Source organism: Triturus cristatus, chromosome 3_1 (assembly GCF_964204655.1).
Source record: "Triturus cristatus chromosome 3_1, aTriCri1.1, whole genome shotgun sequence".
Classification (NCBI taxonomy): domain Eukaryota; kingdom Metazoa; phylum Chordata; class Amphibia; order Caudata; family Salamandridae; genus Triturus; species Triturus cristatus.
The window spans coordinates 783,606,663-783,628,575 of NC_140583.1; the positions used below are offsets into that span (position 1 = coordinate 783,606,663).

Genomic DNA, 21,913 nt, shown 5'->3' on the forward strand with positions numbered 1-21,913 from the left:
TCACTCACTAAATTAGCCTTTTAAAACATGCATGAGTCCTGCTACTGCAGCCTGTAGAGCAGGTTTAAACTGCCATTTCAACCCTGCAAAAAAAGCCTTTTCTCAGGCTTAAACTTGCCTTTTTAATACGTATAATTCATCCCTAGGGTAGGCCCTAAAGGTTTTTGGGCAGGGTGCTTGGTATTTAATAGGTAGGACATGTATGTTTAAGTTTTACATGTGCTAATAGTGAAAAACTTCTAAAGTTGTTTCTGTTGTAAGGCCTATCTTTCCCATGGACTAACACTACATTATTTCAATTAATACGTGATAATTTCAGATTGGGAGAAGATGTAAATGATGTTTACACTCAAATGAACTCCTTAATGGTAAAATCTGATTTTAGATTATAATTTTGAAAATGCTACATTTAGAAAGTTTGAGCTTTCTAGAACCACTAATCTAGGCACTGTGTGCACCAATGAATCCCCCTCACATCATGGCGTATTGGCGAATTGGCATGTGGGTCACTATGACACTCGCTTGGAATACGATCGATTAAACGCTCCGAGTCAGGAATCAGTCGGATGGTTTTGGACTGCGGTTTTATGCTCATCACATCAATTGAATGTTGACTGATTAAAGAAACCCCTGATGAAGGGCCTGTAGTGGCCCGAAATGCATTGGGGACGCACTGACATGTCAGTCTTCAAGAAAATAAAAGAATCATTTGATTGGATGAAATATGAGCAACCACGTTGTCTTCGCAGTATAATTTACTGAACTATTGTCATCTGATTTGTAAATATTTGGGATGTCTTATAGCTGTCTATTTTGTCATTATTGTTTTTTACTATAAGTCAACAACGTTCGATAGAGTTATATTGAGAAGAAACCCCCCAGGGGAATTCAGTAGTGCACACGTTGTCTATATTAGCAGTTCTAGAAAGCTCAGATTTGGATGACAGAGGCCAGGGTGGAGCCCCTTCACCTAGTGCACACTAAGATTTAAAAGCATGTAAAAGTTTGTTTCAGATAGTCACGACCAACACTCATTATTATATTTAGAAAGTTGTAATTTTCCTGCTCAAAGTTTCTGAGGCTTTTGTATGTATTTCCAGCTGCATGGACCTGTTGATGGTTCCCCCATCGGGAATGTGGATTGGGCCCAGACAGTGAACAATAGGACCTAGGTGATGCTGAGAGAGGGTCTTGCTGGCAGGATGGCTAGGGAGGAGCTGTATCCTGCCCTGATTACATTTCAAAGGATCTTGCTCACAGCACACACAACCTGCCTTTGTCGTTGTCAAATAGGCAAACTTGCCACACTGCCAGAAGGTATCCATCAGTGTGGAGGTGCAGGATTGTGCCACAGTTTTCATACATTCCCACTGGAATTGTTCCTTTGCTTCTGAAACACAAGGAATACAGTGTAAGTTTCTGTAAAATTAAGGGTTGCCCCTTTCCTTCTAGCCACGTATATCCACCCACCTGGGTATCTCAGATTTCCTGACATGGGGAATCTAAGTTGTTATTCAACCCTCCCCTACGAAACTCATGTCCCTTCATATCATTGAGAGATATGGCCCTACACTGGAATTCCATGTCTGCAGTCATCTTGTTATTAAAGAAGACTGCCCCAGATATGCTGAGGGCCACCCTAGAACTGTAGATGGAAGCAGGGCAGACATGTTTATGCACTGGTTTGGTGGCTTTGCTACCTCTAAGAACCTCTTCTCTGGAAAGTCTGGGGCCAAACAGTATCCTCCCCTGTGGTGCCCCTCCTGCACATTATATTTAGCTTAGTTTGAATGTCGCTAGGCTTGGTTAAAAGGTACAGTGTTGTTGGATTGGTCTCATATCGGTTCACGTTCACTACGACCCTGTGGGGTTCTACCTTGTTGGGTTTTATTTTGGTATAGGTGGAGGCATTCTGCTTTTTTGGGAGCCACCTCTAGGGATAAGTAAAGCCTGTCTGCGCCTACTGCATGTGGTATCAGTTAACAGACGTAACATGACCTGGCTGATGTCTTGGGGCCCACGGTGGTCATATGCTGATACCAGGTGACGCATAAGTGGGCACTGTTGCTGCTCAGATATGAATTTACCTTAAATAAAGGAAAAGACAAGATGCGTTTAGCAAAACATGAACAAGTTGGTTTAATTAAATTCTGCAGCCTGAAGAGCCTGGACAGAGTACGTCTGCTCAAAATCTCTCAATGTCCAAAGTTTTTGATGTCAATTTATACAGTTCATGAGGTACAATAAAATGATCTCTACATTCCTTAAGAGCATCTTAGTTGTAAATCAATCAAATATTTGCATCTGATAAGGACACAGATGGTTTTCGACCTCGAAGAGAACTAATGTGGCCAGTGTGCACGTGCCAAGATATCTGGCATGAGGAGCACATGCTCACTGCATGTGGAGTGCATGTTGTGTCCTGATTTGTTGAGTGTACATGTCTACATGTAGCATCTAGCTTTGTGGTATTTTTAGGGAACAAGAGTCTTTGGCCAAACATATTTTATTGGACTAATTACCTGTGACTTGTTTGTGGTGCTATCATCTATCCATGGAATCAAGCAGGGTTTTCCCTGGGTGCGTGTTTGTTTAAAGTTTATGTGGGACCCCAGCTGTCACCTATTCGAAAGGCATGGGCCTGGTTCACAGGACCTGCCTGACCAGGTATCTCTGACTCAGGGTTGATGGGGAGGTCACCTTGGGTGAATCTGACAGCAATGATATGATATCAGCTCATTGGAACGCCTAAGAATACCATGGCAGCCAATAGTATAATTGTTATCAACATTATCAACATTACGCATACAGTTGTCATCTTGTACATTGACTTCGTCCTTACTGGTATTGACAAAGTTATGTTTGCTTTGGTGTGAACGTACATTGACATTGTTCTTTTTGGCAACAATAATATTATTGTACGAGCATTGAATATGACATACATTGGAATCATTATCGCTGATGTCGGCTCTGCTGGGCTGGCACAAATTATGGTATAAATTGACAATGCATTGACGGGCATTGTCGTTGTTGTGCAGGCACATGTAATGGCATACGTTCACATTGCATTTACTGATATTGCCATTGTCGGGCCTTCACAAATCAAGACATTTATTGGCATCGTATTCACCCATTCCAACATTCCCCCCGTCGTTGATTCATCAACTACTCTATCCTCCTTGTATGTCATGACAGTTATGTTGTTTAAAAGTGTGTGAGTGTGCGTGTGTAGTGTCGGTTGCTTGTTCCCTAGCTAAGTGCATACTACCTAATTTGAGGACTGCTTTTTTATAGCAAGAAGCCCCCACTTGTATGATACTACATAGCAGAAGTACATCAAGGAGAATTGGCATCAGGGATGTCAGTAACTTAAATAGACATAAGAGGATCCACAAAAATATATGATGCAGCCATTTCTGCTCTGGGGCACCTCCCTCCTTCTTCAGATCGGCTTGTAGGTTATGCAGATCTTAGATGGCATGGGCTAATGTCCCATTGTTCATGTTATTTCTGGGAATAAAAGTACAACAGGAAGCGCCAATCTTGTCACATACCCCACCCTCCATCGCGGTCATCAAGTCAAACACTTACAGATGTTTCATCACCATAAGGTGGATGGCTCTGAGTTCTTTTTTGATTGCATTTATGCTGAACTCAGTATGTGTAATAATTTTCTATCATGTGGTTACTTGTAACCAGCAGCTGTTTGCTTTTGTTTGCATGGTGAAGGATATTGAACCTCCAGAGTTTACTTGAGCTTCTGTGAACAGTCTGAATTCTTTTGGAATGTCCTTGTACTGAGTTCAGACAAAATATTCAGAGGTTCTTCTCCTTCAAGCCTGATGCAACACAGTTGTCTTCTTCTGTAACAGATGTTGAGACAACACAGACAGATCTTCTCCAGGGACAACCAGGGTTGGGGTGTGTATGGTCACGAGGGGGCAATGGCCCCGCCATCCACGGATGAGCTGGGTGTAGGCAAGGTCACCACAATGCCAGTAGAAATCCATCGGCATGGAGGATTGTTGCTCAAATATGAATGAACCTTGAAAAAACAAAGGACAAGAGGCATTTGGCAAAAGTGGAACAAGTGGTTTAATTACCACTTGACCGGGAGCACACTTACAGAAGTGGGTCTGAGGACTCTCTCAAAGTCCAATCAATCTGAACAGGGTTTTATACATTTCTTTGGGTATCATAACGGTTTTCTGTTAGTCCTTTTTTGGTAAAAGAATGTGGTCATTATCTTTGGAGTCATAAATAAGACCTCTGATAGCAAATGCAAGTTGGTCTCGACCTTTCGGGTGCCGGTGGGTAACGTATCCAGATGTCCAGCATAAAGGGCGTGTGATCACTGACTCTACTATGTGTGATGTGTCCTGATTGGCTGTGTGTTCCTAACTTTATGTGGCATCTGACTTTATTGGGTTTTTTTCAGAATGCTTGCACCCTACCGGCCTTGTGTGCAATCTCTCTGAACCATTGTGGTGTCGCTGTGCTTATTATGCATTTGTTTAATTTATTATTAGTTTATGTATTTTCACTTTTAGTTTATTCAGATCTGCTGGTTGGGTTATTGTTAAGTGCATTTTATGATTGTTTAACCTAAGTTTAGATCATATTTAGTTTTTCAAGAATGTGCTTATGTTTAAATTATGTTAATATTCAGTCATGTTTATTTTAGTGTGGCCATTACAAACCAGCCATACCTAGCATGCAGATGTGCAAGGTGCCAGTGCTCTGTAGATTTTAATAGCTGCCAGTGTAACAGTTTTTTATGGATTTATTTTTGTGTGCATTATTAGCAATGAGTAATTTGCAATTTACTGTTAGGATTTCCATATGTAGACTGTCATAGTGCAATTGTTTTTAATTTGCATTTCCAATGATGTGTATAAGTGCATTTTTCTAATGTACATTAATTATGCCACATTTTTGTGTAAAGGCTATCTCGACTAAGATGAAAGTTGTCTCTGTCACTCATCCTGTGTTTCCCTCCTTTCACACATCCTCGCCCCACAAACCCCCCTCCACACCATCACTCTGAAGGTGTATTTCCACTTTTATTATTGTTTTGCTCAAGGCTAACCTTCTACCATTCAGCTGTAACTTGCAACATGCTGCTATGTCTTCCGCTTGTTCACTGGGACCTATTCATTCACAGAAAACATCATTATTAACGGATCTTGTTTTGATCGAACTTTTCTGGATATTAGCATAGAGGGTGTAGAAAAATTATTCATCTAAGAAGGAGTTGGTGTATACATGCCAAAGCAATGTAATTTTTATGTGCTCTAATTTGCTGAAGAGATGATACATTTGCGTTCACCACGGTGAATGTGGAGAAATTCTTTTTTCCTATGGAAGAATTGTGTATAAGACCCGCCTTACAAAACCTGGCGGATCACAGACCTCTAAATGATGTGACAGAACACGTTTGACTCTGTTAATCTTTATAATGTGATCTTTGTAAATAGGCCACCTGGTGTAAATATATCAAACATCACGCACATTATAGCTGTCTGGACACCATGTTCTTATGAGCAAATGTACTTTGAAAAATACTGTAAGAAAGCAGCTGTTGTCTGATCTAGCTTTTGTGGTTACATTACTCAGTGACAAATTAAGCACTTGCATTTGTTTAATGAAGCTATACCCTAGTCTCCAGCATCGTGGTGTCTCCTGGTCTTAACAAGCCCAGCCAGTCTTCCAACCTAAAAGTGATAATGAACCCCAGGTCAAAAATCCAACATAACCAATTGTAGTCTCTGCCTTTCCTACAGAGTTACTGACATTTTACACAAGCGCAAGATATCTATTGCTGCATTAAAGGGGTTGGTGGAATCGCTTTGCGTGTACCAAAGCTACTACTTGGCACACCCAGAGGCAGCACAGGAATTCCTGCAAAAGCTCCAAGGAAGGTAAATATCCTGGCTCCTTTAAAATCAGATGATGAAAAATCCAAAGACAGCCATATGTTTTCCAAAATGCATATTAATTACATGGTGGTCTTAAAGCAGAAGAGATGATGATTCCATTCAAGTCAGCAATCATGACAACTTTTGATAATAAAGAAGTACAATATTACATGTACAGAAACCATACAAGCCAATATTTGGAAAGCAGAAAGAGGGAGCTTTTCGAAAAATAATTGGGGTGGGGGCAGTGTTTAAATTGAGCCAGTGGTTTCCAGTGCTCGGCACCGGCATTTAATTTCCAACACCGGCACTTATGACAGTCTGCTACAGAATATATGTCTTTACAACGAATGCTCTACAACACATTCCATTAGAATGCGGTTGTTACAAGGACTGCGTTATTACAACGTGAACCATTACATCGCAAGTCGTTACAACGACTTGCTGTAGGTTCCGCGCTGGACTTAGGAATAGTATAATTTACTATTTCTACTCCAGTTTGTACAACACCATGGAAGGTGTTGGATTGTAAATCCAACACTAGCGTGCCATTGAAATGACGTGCGATGTAATGGTTTGCGTTGTAACAAGGCAGTCGTTGTAACAACCGCGTTGTAATGGAATGCATTGTAGCGCATTTGATGTAAAGGCTGTTTCCCTTTGCCACATGGTGTCGCTGTCGATCTAATTTAGACATGAGCAGAACAGTTGAATATTGACTCAAGATCAGTGGCGGCTGGTGACATTTGAAAGTAGTAGAGCGTAAAATTTACAAAACATACTAAGTTAACATGATGCCATGGTCCAAGACAGCAGCAGACACCGGACTTCTCGCCCACATGGTGTTTGTCCCACACTGAAAAACAGGATTCCTCTTTTGTTGCTCCAAGAGTCCATAGACTTTGGGATTTCACCAGCTTGAAATGCATCTCTCTGCTTCCACTGTCGTATATTTTGTGAAACCTTCAAATATCCCACCTCATAGGACTCATTGATAACATTGGCTCGTGCACTTCTGTTTCTATTTCGGTTTTTGTTGGGGTGGACTATTTTCTGCAGGTTTGCTCTATGACGAGCCTCTCTGAAATGGAACTGCACGGCTATGCGCCTATAAAATATTTAGCTTGTAAAATTTTAATGTGCACGGCGTGCTGTTTGATTTGCCAGATATAGGAATACCTAAATAAAGAGAATGTTTTATGAAATGTGGACTTAAATATCCACGTTTGCGATCACAGCAATGATGCGCCGGCACACATCACCTGCCGTTTCTACAGTGAGGGAACTTTTACAAGTCGGCATGATTGTTGTCAATTATCATCACACAAACGTAACACACAACATTCAGCGATATATAGTGCTTTAAATGGGAAAAAATAAGTGTAGGTACTCATTAAATCGAGCTAGGGGCGTGGCTAGTGGGCGGGGTTAGAGGCGGGCGTGACATGATGATACTAGGACATTTCTATAAGAGTATTCATTTTGCCCGTGCATTTCCTTTGATAGTAGCTTCAAACTTCCCATATATGCAGATTAACAGCTACATATCGTGATAAAAAGTGGTGTGAATACCTGCTGGGAGCAAGCCCTAAATCATAATAGAAGGAGCTTTTAAATCAATACATTCAAGCCATCAACCGCACTATTCAGGCTAATTATGAGTGTGCCTCAGAATAAAAGAGATTCTGGAATACCAGCATTAATAATGAGTACTACGCCAGTTGCAGGACATACCAAAACATGTGAGAAAAGTAGCAATATAAACAAAAAAAGTGTTAACTCGTTACACAAAATAAAGACCAAACACGATATGTTAAGGTTTGCTTGTCTTGCAATATTTCCAGCTTCTCACTGTCATACTGTTCCTACTTGGTTGCTATTGGCACAATACTTCAAATACACACAGAAACAAGCAGACAATGCACACACAAAAGCATTCCACGCATTTCTTTAAAACTACCTCCTGAGATTGTCCACATTCTTTTCCTCTCTGAGCTCGCTTTTTCTCTCACACTGAAACATACACAGAAGCAGGCGCGCACACCAGGTGCGCAACCCCCATTGGGATCAAAGGGCTTCAAGCCCCCTCCCGACCCCCTACCCCCCACCCCTCCATCGTGTGTGTCAGCCCGGGCCGAGACAGCTTCCCTGGCACACACAGAGCCGCACCCGAATACTTCACAGGTCTTTAAAAGACCATTTGCATGTGCATGAGGCTTGGTTGTTTTTTTCACCCCTTTTAAGAGCCCCTGCAGCTCCACTCTGCCTATTGGTGGAAGAATTACCCCCCAGAAATTTGCCTCTAGTTGCGCCTCTGGTGAACACGCACACACACACTCTACACTTGGGATCGTTACGGCACAACAAGCACAGTGTGAATGTGATTGACAGAGAAGGGCCTTAATGGGCCCTTCTCTATCAAACACAGCAGGGCGTGAAAATTCCAAAACAGGGACATCCTTTGCATAAAGCAGGAGTCGCTGCTGAATGGTTCAGCCGTTACTCACCTACGAGCTGGAGATGCGCTTTGGCTGTCAGAGGGCCGTACAGATCTGCTCCCCTCTGACTGCCTTGAGCTTCGCAGCACTAAAACCAATTAATTTACCTCCAATGAGTACCGGTACTCTCCTTAGCAGTGAAGAAGTGCCGGTACTCTGATCGGTAAAAATAAGAAGTGCCGGTACTCAGTACCGGTGAGAACCGGCCCATTTAAAGCACTGGCGATATGCCATTTTACAGACAACAAGTAACCACACCACAGCCTTCTCCTCTGAAACACAGCGAGGAGCAGGAGCTGTGATCGATTCTGTTTGTGCCATGGGTTGAATGTGTGCGTGTATTCTCCTGCGCTCCTGTTGTTGACATATTTCCACTTGCAGGGTGGACGAAGGGTCGAAGATAGACAGCGGGTGATTGGCGGTTTTCGGAATTGCTGCACTTGCAAAGGCTACCACAGTTAGCATTTGTGCCTTGTAAATGAGATGAAGGCAGCCTCTGAGGCTTGTTTCTAGCACACGCATGAGCAGGCACCCACACTTTCGCACAATTGGGTGGCGTGGCAGGCATTCCATAAGCGAGGCCCAGGACAGTAAAAAACTAAGAATAAGGCGCACTTCTATCAGTCGCGTGCCGCGTCCAGCATGACGGGCGGGTGGGGGACGGGGGGTGGAAATAGGGTCGTCGAGGGGGGGAGGCGGGAGAGGTTAAATGATGTCCGTGTTACAGGCCCACCCAGCTGGAGTATTTAGCAGTTCTGGTAAGAAGTGGCTTAACTGCAAACCTGTGTACACCAGGAACAGTTACCACATGCAGCAAGCGTTCTTACATAATATGCAAACCATGAAGTCAGCTGTTGTAGAGGACTGGCCATTGAATCAGATGTTATTGAATTGAGGGTTAAATGAAAAAAATATATAAAATAAAATGTACCTTCAGCCACCTCAGGCTCTGTCCAGACTCCTGCCGTCCTGCGTTATTCCTGCAGCTCTCGTCATCGACATCAAGGAAAGGCAACCTCCCTCCCTCCCGTCCGCCAATCACAACGCTGCCATGGCAATGGCAGCGTTGTGATTGGTGAGGCACAGGAGAGCGTGCCCCACACGGGTCATTTTCTCTATGTATGCTGCTACAAGCATTGGCATAGCCAATAGGTCTCGCCTTTGGGACCTTATAAGTGTTTAGCCATGCAACAGTTGCATAACTAAATACTTATAGGGTCCCAAAAGCGAGACCTATTGGCTATGCCAAGCGGCCCTGTGGCCACGAAAGTGATCGCGATCACGATCAAACATCAAAGCGGCCATGCGGCCGCGAAAGTGAAAGTAATCGCGGTAAAGCGCGGCGCGCGCGCCCACTCGCATGCACTGTAGCTCTAGGCTGGTCTGGTAGCACTTTTTGGAGCCCTCTCAATAAGTCTCTCCAGACCAGCGTATGCGCTGGGTCAGGCGAGACATAAAAAGGGAGAGTAGGCTGTTCTGCTCAAAGCAGGGGGGAGTGGCTTGCCCACTGTTGTGCATACTGACTGTTTGGTCAGCCCCAGGGCCCACCAAACAGTCAATACGCACAACAGTGGGCAAGCCACTCCCCCCCTGCCCTCGAGCAGGACCGCCTACCTCCAAACAGGCACTTCTGATTTCTCGCAGTGCGAGAAGCAGAAACATAAATGGTGATAGTTATTACCATTTATGTTTCTGCCTTCCCGCACTGCAAGAAAGCAGTGGGGTGATGCCCCCACGCCCCAATGGGGAAGCCGCCACTGCTCAAGAAACATTAAAAATGACTATTACCTGCCACTTAAGTGCTGGCAGGGGCAACAGGTGGTGCAAGCTGCAGTGGCCGTCCAAAGAGGGCCATGACACTTATGTTTTTTTTTTTTACAAATTAAGCGTAGGGGGAGAGTTATTTTCCCCAGTTACCTGATTTGCAATGTGGACAGTTCAAATGGGAGAAAACTAAATGAAAGATATTTTTGGCTTTAAAAATTGGGAGTCTGGATCAGGAAAGACCTGATGATTTGGGGTATAGAGGTGCCAGAAGGGTGGGAAGAGCGAATTTTTCTCTATGCCGTTGAAATACTCAAGACCCTATCACTCAATGGCAAGATTACTACATATCTTTGAGCTGATTGGAGTTACTCAGGTTACACCATCAATTGGTCCAAGTCAGTGGTCTTCCAGCTATAGGGCCCTCCACCTAGGATGCCGATGAAGTGCGCAGCCCCAGTCGAGAAGGAGGAATTCATGTACCTGGGCATGTACGTCACGCGGGACCAAGGGACATTCCTAAAGAGGAACCTCGAGCCCCAGATAGATCGGCTAAGTACCGATGTATGCCACTGGCATACCCTCCCACTGCCTCTTATGGGCAGGGCGGCCCTTTTTAAAATGATGGCTGTGCCGCACCTTTTGTATGTTCTCCAGAACACCAAAGGCCCAGTTCCCCTGGCAGTTTTTAAGCAGGTAGGCCTGGAAGTCACAATGGTTTTGTGGCAGGGTGGTTCTCCCAGAATAGCGTTTCATAAACTACAAAAAGGAGTGTATGATGGTGGCCTGGCAGTTCTGGACACTAAGCTATACTACTGGGCTTCGCAATTATTGTTTATAAATGACTGGGTATACGCAGACCCTAACGATCCAGCCTAGAGGGTAGACAGAGCCATCATGATGGAAGAAAATTACAAACTGCTCTTGTACTCCCCGAAACACGTCCGGAGTGGCCGGCGCACATAGGGGTGGTGGAGGGGTGTTGGAGGGAGGCCAATAGATTTCTGGGTTGGACGGTGAAACTGACCAGTCGGACCCCACTGAGGGTGGGGGATGCACTGAAAGAAGTAGGCGCCTTAACGTACTTCAGAGGGTGGCAACTGATAGGCATCGAACACCTGTGCGATGTGTGGAAGGTAGAGGCTCCTCTCGCCTTTGAAGACCTACAGCAGGAATATAATTTAAATCAGATGCAGAGATACCACTATCTTATACTGATGCGCGCCCTACGGAGATATATCGAGTGCGGAACCCCTGTCCCAATCCACTCCCAGTCTCTGGCTGAGCCCTGGATTGGGCCTGAGGTCATACTTCTGACTGTGACTCCCAGCACCCTGACTTGGGTTTTGTTCATCGTGTATGCCCACTGGGGCCTTGGGCAATTGACTGCTGTTTCTCTCGAGGCCACCACTATCTAATCTGGTCTTGAATCCAGACGGGATGATGCTGCCTCTGTAGTGCATCCCCTTGCTTTTGTCCTCCAATTCTGGCCCCACACCATCCTGACTGCAGCAAGTCGGCTTGGACATGGAGAGAAGCCACGAGAAGCGTTTCTGAATTAGAGGCCCTGTGAGGCTTTCTAGCTTCATGGGGGCAGTGCAGTCCCCCCTACAGGAGTTGAACTTTGAACTTTACTGCCAGTGTGGCATTTGCTGGGCAGGCTGCAGCTCTAGATAGCTGCACGAGACTTTGGGACTCCTAATTGATTAAAGCTTGCATGCTGTCTCTACATGGCTTGCATGGTTGGTGGCCCCGTATTTCATCACTGAGCAGATAGAGGTGGGAACAGATGGGATTTGCTTCACACTGGGCTGAGACAAGCTTGAGGATAGCACCGTTTTAGAGCCGCCTGCCTTGAGACTGCTATTGGCCTGCTGCTGCTTCGTTGCTCCCCTGTTGTTCTCCTGCCTATTAGTTGGACAGGGGCTGGCTCGGCTGGCTCAGTTCTTTGATTACTCGTCGCAAGAATAACAAAAAGCAGTAAGTGCACGAAGGAAGGTGCCAGCAAACGTTCCTAAGTCAGTTAGATCTGCCAAATATTCTGTGGAGAGGAGGAAAACACTAACAACTGATTAATGGAGTGCCCAGAAGAGGGCAACAGGGTCTATCAATGGGCTAGCAGCTGGTCGGGCTTCACATTTACAAATAGAGCAAAGGAAAGGCTCATCCGTCAGAACCCTTTAAGTACCCCTGATAGCTCTCCAAGTACCCTATCCCTTAAAATGGCAGTGGCTGGAGATATGTCTGTGAGAGAATGGGAAGTTGAGCCCCCAGGAGATAAAGGACTATGAGAGGAGTTTGGGGAAATGGTGGCTGGGTCTGGGGTGCAAGCTCTATGAGCATTGTCACCAGAACGGCGGATGCAGTACATGGAGGGGCAAGAGATGGAGCAAGGGGATCAACAAGACCATGAGAATCGTCTACATGAGGTCAGCAGAAAAGCAGGCCTGGGTGGCGAACTCCGCTCAGCCAGCAGAGTTTGCTGAGTTTTGCCAACTCCATTCTCTGTCGGGAATGTGGTGTTCAGGCAAAACATCCACTCCACAGCAGAGCAGAGTTAGCGCCAGTTCACGCCCAATACAAAATAGAAAAAAAAACACTTTCCTGCTCTGGCGTCTCCAGGCTGACCTCCTCCTCACTGTGGTCTCTCCTCCTCTCCATCCTCGTCCTCGCCGGTCACAAACTTCTAAGTTGTACGTCTTGCGTGGACAGTGCATGTGCAGGTGCAGTCCATGCAAGACGTACAACGTAGGGGTTTGTGACCGGCGAGGACAAGACGGTAAGGAGGAGAGGCCACAGTGATGAGGAGGGCAGTCTGGAGACGCCAGAGCAGGCAAGTGTTTTCTTTTTCTCTTTTTTTATATTGGGAGGGTGGAGCGGAGCGGAGTTCCACAGAGTTTTTTTTTATCTCCTTAGAACTCCACAGAGTGCCACTACGCGTACTCTGCCCAGGGTTACAGAACAGCAGGGTCTTCTATTGAAAACACTGAGGGTGGTGGCCTGTACCCCTTATTTAAATCTGGCTGGAAAGATGCCAAGAATGCCAAGTTGAAGGTGATTCAGGCAGAGAGACCAGACTACCCGAATCTCCCAGAGCTCTGGCACGATTGTGGAGTTAACCCCTTCAGCGCGGCGCGGATTAACGCGCTGTGCTGAAGGTTCTATTGTGCGGGCGGGGCCATGACGGAGCGGTTCCGTCATACGCACAGTGCAACCGATGCGCATGAAGGAACCGCTCCGTCATGCGCATCGTAGGGGTTAAATAGAAGCCAGCATGGAATTTTCTGTTGCAGTGACCATGCCAATGCTGCTTCTGAAGAGCGAGGTGCTGCATCAGGGACAGGGTAACACTATGATCTTACAGACGGAGGTTCCCCATGGCTTGACCTCTATGCTCTAGGAGCTCCTAAAGAGATGAAAGTTATTAAAGTCAGGCAGGTAAAGATGGCGGATAAACTGAGAGAGCGGTTAGACCCAGTCTGTATACAGCTGCAGGTGGGGGTCTTTCTTCCCGGCTAAATGAGATGGAACAGAGAGTGTCTGACTGTGAGGATAGGATACATAACTTGAAAAAGGTTAATCAACATCTGGAGAAGGAGGTAGCATGGCTAAGAGAGAAACAGGAGCAGATGGAGAACTTTGCAAGGAGATTCAAACTTCGCATTACAGGCATTCCAGGGCGAAGATACTGGCAGATGCTGTAGTGAAGACAGGGTTCTGCTTGCACACATTGCTATGTTAGCATAAGCGTATTAGAAGTTAAACGCCATCTTGCCACTTTGCCGCTTTTGCACACAACACTACAGGTAACTGTTATTATATATAAAACTGCTTGCTTGCTTTTTCTTCACATGAGAACGGTCTGGTTTTCACATCCCTAGACTTACACCGCAACCTTAGTCTGAACACTGTGTGCAGAAACCTTCAAGGTGCAAATATCTGAAACTCGGGTGCCTTTGATATTGCATTTCATGCATGATGCTGGCACTTGTAGAAAACCTTTCCACCTACAGAGAGCGTTGCTGATCCTGTGATGTGATTCACCTAAGCTGATCTTGGAGGTATGGGGTTCTCCATTCAAACTTAGGGAACTTCTCTTATTATAAAACTAGCTTCTAGCCAGGGTAGTGTGGTACATAAGGCACTATAAGACCTGTTTCCGCTATTATTATAATATGATTTCTCCCTTTGTGTTTTAGGGAATTGTAACACTGCTGATTGTTTTATTTCTAATCATTTGCCTGCTTATGCTAGCCAAAATACTGCATCTTAGAGCACGTAGTTAAAAAATAAACATTTTAAACTTTTCCGTGTCTCTGATTACTCACGTTGTGGACCGATATGAGAATAAAAACGAAAGAGTGTTCTTGATTCCCACCATTCCTCAGAGTACCCTAAGACGCTTGTTCTGGGTTATCTAATCATTAGTAGCTGCGTTGTAGTACGGAGAACGAATGAGACACTGATGCTAGTCCGATAGGGGTTCTGGGTACTGAGGTGAGTTTTTGGGTACACCACAATTTACTGAGGTCCTGGTTTCCTGTGCATAGTTCTGTGCATGAGCAGAATCCCCGCAACATGGCGCACCTAACGTTTGGTCTTGTATTCAAGACACTTTAGTAGTAGTGCTTATATTTGTCCACAACACCCTCACTCCTGTTTCCGGTTGACAGAAGTGATGGATTAACCTACCTATATGGATAAATTATAGGTTCATTCAAGCTTGACTGAGTTACTGCCCCTTTTTGTGCTACATTTTTCAATAGATTGTTTTTCTTCTCTGTGTCCTTATGGGCGATGTTAATATAGCACCGCATAGTCGCGCACCGCTCCGGTGTCATCTGACGCAGTTTGGAGTGCCCGACGATGGTATGTCAGTAATCTTTGTGGTGAGTGCCGATGCAGCTTTCCCCTATGAGCTTTTCTACTCTTGGGTTATGTTTCCTGCAGTGGATGCAGATGATGAAACATTCCATTCTTACACTCCCACTGCAGTACCTGCGAATGACACACCATATAGGACACAGGAAATTCCGATTTCGGCATGGCAGCATCGTATTTGGTTTAATGGCGCCTTCCCCACACCGTAACTTTGGTTCGGTTAGGTCCCTTGTATATCCCTGGGGCCACTTGGCCAGTCTTGGCCGGGTTCACACCACATCCACGTTATTTGCAAGCCCCAGTGGACGACGTACGTCAGCTACATACCACCTTGATAGCGGTACAAAGGGCTTTAGTGCAATACGTCTCACGCAACCTCCAGGTGGGGGCACGTGGAGTTGTGACGCAACCAGTTGGACCGGCCGGGATTTCTATTAGTCCCATCATGGTTAATTCAGTAATGGGCAAGCGCCCCCAGAATAAGGACGATATGCCTTATTGGCTTGCTGAGAAATTTGACCAGCTAGAAGCAGCATTTCCTAATAAGACTCCTGTGGAGAAACACAGGATTCTCACGACTAGTTTGCAGAAAGACTTAGAACCTGAGGTGACAGATTGTGAGAACTGGGGTAAAGTATTTGCAGCAGTCTACGCTAAGTGTTTCAGCACACCGTCTATGACTGTACTGCCCTCCGTGATTAAGCGTGTTTAGGATGAGCACGGTCCGCAGGCCGCGGTCGAGTTGTGAATGAGGCTTGTTGGCGTGTTTGGCGTAGTTGCTGATCTCATCCTTGCTAACGTAAAGGGAGATGCAGTTAACTATCAAGTGTCGAATGAGCTACGCCTTGTCGCCGACGCCGATAAACCCCGGCAGTTGCAGAAGATTATTGCGGAGGCTTATAAGACCATTGACCGCAATAGTTTGGGTGTTAAGCCTTTTGCTAAAATAGCAGCACAACCGCAAACTCAGACGGTTAAGTCTGCTAATGACGACCGTCCTGTTTTTCCTAAACAAAATTGGAAAAATAAAAAACAGGGGAAGCAGCAACAGAAACAAGGGTCACGTCCTGCATCACCAATACCAGTGTCTACTGAACGCACATATGAGTTGCACAATAGCGCGAGAATCAGGTCTCCTGATAGATTTCAGGTTCCTGATCAACGTTCCGCTCATTCTTCACAGGAAACTTCGGTCTCACAAGCCGGTGGAGGAGAACGTGGCAGAGGTCGGGGTGCCCCGCAAGGACATGAGCAGCCATGCACAGCGGATGGTAAAGGCAAGCAGGGCGACTTTCAACGGCAATGGCCTCAGTTTCAGAAAAAGAAAGTTGCTGCATTAACAGCGAGGTATGCCACAGATAGCGAGAACACAGCTTCAGAACCTGACATGGGCGCTAACACTGCTAGACAGCGCAGTGGAGTTTATAATAGTGCGGCAAGCACTGCGTCCGTATCTGAAGGCGATAGCAACTGACACGTTCATTACAGTAGAAACTGCTGACACTAGAGTGGCTCCCCCTGACAGACTATATGAAATAGTCCTTTTAATTGAAGGTAACATACAACTTACAATAAAAGGGATTTTGGGGGGAAATCTGACCTCTACTAATGACGTTTTGTTAGCGGAGGCGGACTGGCCCCCACCTTTCGTTTTGGCTGCTCCGAGAGGGGGGGAGTTAATCCTCCCCTCTTTCACACTCACTGTGCCTTAGGAGCAGGCGCAGAACTTTGCTGAGGAGTGGGCTCAGGTGCTTGCACCGGCGTTATACCGTACTCAGGTCAGATGGGATAAACTATTGCCCTGCCATGAGATTCCATTGCGGTCAATGCCACGGCCACAACCCCAATATCCCATGCGCCGAGAAGCAAAAGCTCCCGTCGCAGAAATCCTTGAACAATTGGAATGTCAAGGTGTAATTGAAACATGCGTGTCACCCATGAATAATTCTCTTTTCACTGGATTATCGGCATTTGAACTCTCATTGTCGGACATGTGCGGAACAGAATACCCACAGTTCTGCCCTAGTTGATAGTCTCACGAGGAAAAGGTTTAAGACCACACTTGACATTTCAAATGGCTTTTATAGTCATAACCTGTCCTCTATTAGTAGTCAATGGACAGCTTTTACTTCTATCAGCAAACAAAAACAGTTTAAAAGATTAGCCATGGGCTATAAATACAGCCCAGGCTTCTTTGCCACACGTGTCGTCTCTCTTTAGGAGAGCATTGACCCTGATGCATACTCGTATGTTGATGATATTTATCTCACGGACGATGAATTATGGCCACACCTGTGCCACGTTGACCGCATCACTTCGGTTACAAATTTAACTTTCCAAAATCACACATTGCAGAGTACACAGTGGTGTTGTTGGGCTATGAGCTCAACAATGAAGGATGAGGTTTAGCACCTCACTTCCTGGAGAAATGCGCATGTTTGCGCTCTCCGACAACTCTGAAAAACGACAGTCTTTGCTGGGTTTTTTGAATTTTGGGCATACTTATATTCCCGATTATGCCCAGCGTATCAAGCCGCTGTATGCCTTGGTACAACCTACTTTTACCAAATCTTGCTGGCTTCCAGAACATTCAGCTATACTGCAATCTTTGCAGGCTGATCTGCTAGCATCTAAATTCTTATTGACACGTGACAACCACGCAAACCTGGTAATAAGAATTGTGCCTGGCACATGGGTTTCACATACTTGATCTTTAATGAGGGAGACACAGTCCCTATTGCTTACAAGTCACACTTGTACACTTCGGCTGAAATGCGCTTTTCTACTGTCGAGGAAGTATTGACTGCTGTACAGATGGCGATTCTAAAAGAGAGATCGCTTTCGCAGTGGAAACGCATGTTGTTTGTCACACCGTATCCTGCCCTTGAGACAGTAACGAGAGCCAGTTTATCGAATTATAAAGCTTTGCATCCACGTTGGATACAATGGGCCACTTCCTTGACGTCTCCGGATGTCACGTTTATCTTTGATTCCTCATTGCAAACTCAGGAGTACTTACAGTATGAAATTGTTCATCCTGCTCCTCTGTTCAGGTGCCCGCATGAGGATTACCATTGTATCATTTACACTGACGGTTCGGTGCAACCGGCGATGTGATCGAAGCATGCTTATTCAGCTGCATGCGCAATAGTGGTGGGTATCATAGTGGATGTTGAATTCAAGTTCGATGTCGTGCACACGCAGACATTAGGGGACTGTACCGCCCAGTTAGCAGAGCTACATGCTCTAGTGCTTGCACTAGAGTTTGCTGATCCCCGTGTGACTACTCTTATCGTAAGTGACTCTTACTACTGTGTTCAGTCTTTTAATGACAATTTATTTGAATGAATATCGAGATTCCAAAGGCAGCACAATCAAACATATAATGCTTTGAGTTCGAGTCACAGAACTTAAAGAGCGTATGCCTCTCGTGAATGTAATTCATACTCTTGGTCACCAGCGCGTAGGAGTACACGCTGTTGGTAACAGTTTAGCTGACGAAGCAGCGAAAACAGCAGTGGCGACATATCTAATAGCAGCAGTTACCAGATCCAAAAGTAAGATTGATGATGACATCTTGGCTGCTATTGCTGCGACCGAGAAGGGAGATAATTACCCTAGAGGTTTCCCTTCTAAATACTCTTATCATTTAAGTCCTGATAAAGATCCCTATGTGAGAATTAACAACGTTGGTGACAGAGTGATTCCCAACGCGGACCGCAGGTTTTCTTTGATAAAAGCCGCTCACGAAGGTATGGCCTTGGCTCATGCAGGCGTCTCAGCGACTGTCACTATCTTGCAACAACATTACTGGTGGCGTGGATTGTATAAACAGACTTGTGATTATGTCCTTACTTGTGACATTTGCCAGCAGATTAAGCCTTCGACTGCTGAGCGTTCACCTCAAACACAGTTGTACATATCTAATAAACCCCTTGGGTGTTTTTATTTAGATCACTGCAGTCCTTTCTCCTCTGATACTGCGTGTAAGTTCATCTTAGTTGCAGTGGCTTTGTGCACACGCTTTCAATGGGTTTGGCCACAAAGGAGTGCTGATGCTCGAACTGTCATCAGGGATTTGCGTGTCTTTTTGGTAATTTTTGCATGTGGCACCCTCCATTCGGACCAGGGTCCGGCGTTCGCCTCTAAGGCGTACAAAGACGCCATGAGTTCTTTGTGGGCCAAGTCAAATTTTAGTCTCCATACCGGCCTGAGGGCAATTCTGTTGTGGAACGAATGAACCGTGACTTAAAGCAATCCTTGACAGCTAGGGTTTTAGGTACTGGCAGAAACTGGTTGGCCCATTTGTATAGAGTAGAACGTGCACTTAATAATCTCCCTAGAAGGTCTCTGGGTGGGCAGACCCCATACGAAATTCTCTTTGTCTTAAAAATCTTTGTCCCGGACCTTGATGGCGGCGTGGGCCGCACCCCTTTGACGTAGATGATCCTTCTGCTGTGTTACAGAACCTACAAGAGGCTTGAGACAGTCTTGCAAAGGAACACTTGCCCTCCACAACTGATGCTGCACTTCAGATTCTGGTAGTTGACTGGCTACCTTGAGTCGGTGACCTGGTCCGTGAGAAGGTGGAGAACAAGGAGTTTGGCTTCTCTTATCGTGCACCTGTTCCAGTGCTTGGCGTGCAGGGTACAAGAACAGTCATTTTACCTCCACTTCCTGGTCGCAAGGATAAAAGGTACATCTCCATTGACAATGTCAAACTACAACGAGTGGTCGATTCGTCTTAGTACGACTCCAGCAGTCTCTCCAGCAATGCTGAGAAATTCTGTTTTGGCCTCGGCAAATACGAACAGGCCTGACATTGCCATCGAGATGCATACAATTACCAATCCATTGTTGAATGCACCGGCTGGTGATCACCATGAAGATACTGAGTATGCCTATCCCACAGATGTGTCGTTGCCTGGTGTACAGACATGTACAGTGGACCAGTCACGTTTTTCATTTGACACTAACTCTACAACATCGAGTGCGCCATCGAAAATTTTCATTTTTTCTCTTTGGTTTAAAAGAAATTTTTTAATTCCCCCTTGGACTTACATCTATTTTTTTGTTTATGTTGATTGGATTTGTGGTTGTCTTTTTTCGTTTAGTTAATGAACATTATCTTACCGAAAGATCTGTAATTAGATTAATTGATGGAACTTTGGCACCCCACTCCTCATCACACATCATGAAGAGGGACCAGACTTTTGTCAATATTACTGCCTGGCCTGTGTTAGATGGGATTGTATGGGATGCTGTAAAATTTCAAATTCATGGCCCTACAGAGGTGATTAATGTCCCCAATGTACTTCGTGTTTTTATGGGGGATGTTGTGAAACAAAACATACGCTCTGATGATTGGGATGTCCAAGCCGTTGAGGCTCTTTTTTCTGATTTCAAATATTATGCTGCATTTGATGCTGAAGATTTGTAATTGGACTCAGCGAATTATGGAGAGTTGTTTTGTTACCAGCACTATGGCAATCATTTCCTGCATAAAGCAAATACATTTAGAAATGTCGTTAATTATACACAATGGGAACATTGCCCAGCTCCCATTGAAGGTAGTTTGAAAACTCTATTGAAAAAATTTACATATTTTACAGATTTTAGTCAATCTAATCCTGAAGCCTTTTATTTCAAAATATCTGCTAAATCAACTTCCAAAGTGAGACTTACACACATTAAATTACTATATTCAAAGTCCTTTATTGATGAATTAGCTATAGGGGGCTATGAGCTGTGGAAGGATACCATTGATCTTAAATCTGTTTTGGGTTCTAGAGACTGGCAGGTGCAGGGCACCGAGGCTTTACATCGTGCTTGCCTCATCCCAAACCACATATTGTTTTTGAATTCTACTGTTTTTCAAATCACTTGCTTTGGATTGGCTACTTCTAAAAAAATGAATGCCCCTATCATTCCTGATCTGGGTAATTATCCTACCTGGGACAATCACACAGATATGTCCCTTGATGAATTGTAGTCACTATTTACTAATACCTTCTTCAATATTTCGAACTTGGACCCCCAAGGATGGTTATTATGGCAAAAAAGTTCAGATACATGCCAACATCGTTTTCTGGGTCTGGCCCCAGGCTATACACAGAATAGGGTGGACCCCTGTTTTGAAACCTCCCATTCTGTTACTATCTATTCAGTAGGCAAATAATGTCAAAACTGGCTTAAACATTCCACCTTAGCATCAGTTAAACTTCATTTCTCCCAATTGACTGACAATGTTGATTTGAATGACTTTGTTAAAGGCCCTGTAGGAGGCAGGTCCAAAAGATGGGTATATACTATTTACAACGAAGTTTGGAAATTATCTCAAATTGAAGCAGCTTCAAGAGTGAGGGCTATTGATCAAGCTAATTTGGAGAATGTCATTGCTGTCATTAATAATAGCATTGATACTCTTTCTTCCAGAATACACACATTGGATAATATTGTTTCATCTGTTGTGGATATTGTACAGGATGATGTGTCTGTTTTATACCATGGCCAAAATCAATTACGTTCTATAATGCAGTTTGCATGGACTTTACAAACATTGAAGTCTGGAAAAGTTCCCTGGGACTACATGAATATCTCATCTTTATTTTTACTGTTTAATCTCACTGATAAACAACAGTTCATCTCCATGAAGGACGCTACATATTCGCTATAGCATATTGAAAAGTTGGAACCTTTACCATTTTCTGTGGCCGAATCGAACTCGGCTGTATGGCTTATTCATGGGTTAATCACACTACCTTTTCCTTTGTTTAAGTTCAGTTCATGTATGAAACACCTGCCTTAGGCAGATATGAACCATTGGGTAGCGCTTTTCTCCATTCAGTTTGG

General features: G+C 44.8%; 1 protein-coding gene across 23 annotated transcripts in view; it reads left to right on the forward strand.

Annotated features, from left to right (window-relative positions):
- The window catches only part of LOC146861026 (putative methyltransferase DDB_G0268948), a 710,132-nt gene that overhangs the window by 612,809 nt on the left and 75,410 nt on the right, over positions 1-21,913 (forward strand). For 21 of the 23 annotated variants that reach the window (XM_085645020.1, XM_085645012.1, XM_085645004.1 and 18 more), the window contains one exon: positions 5,784-5,921. The exons of the other annotated variants lie outside the window; for them this stretch is intronic. In XM_085645020.1, coding sequence (XP_085501146.1) covers positions 5,784-5,921 — 138 coding nt within the window. The remainder of the gene's footprint in view (positions 1-5,783; positions 5,922-21,913) is intronic. 23 annotated transcript variants of the gene reach the window in all.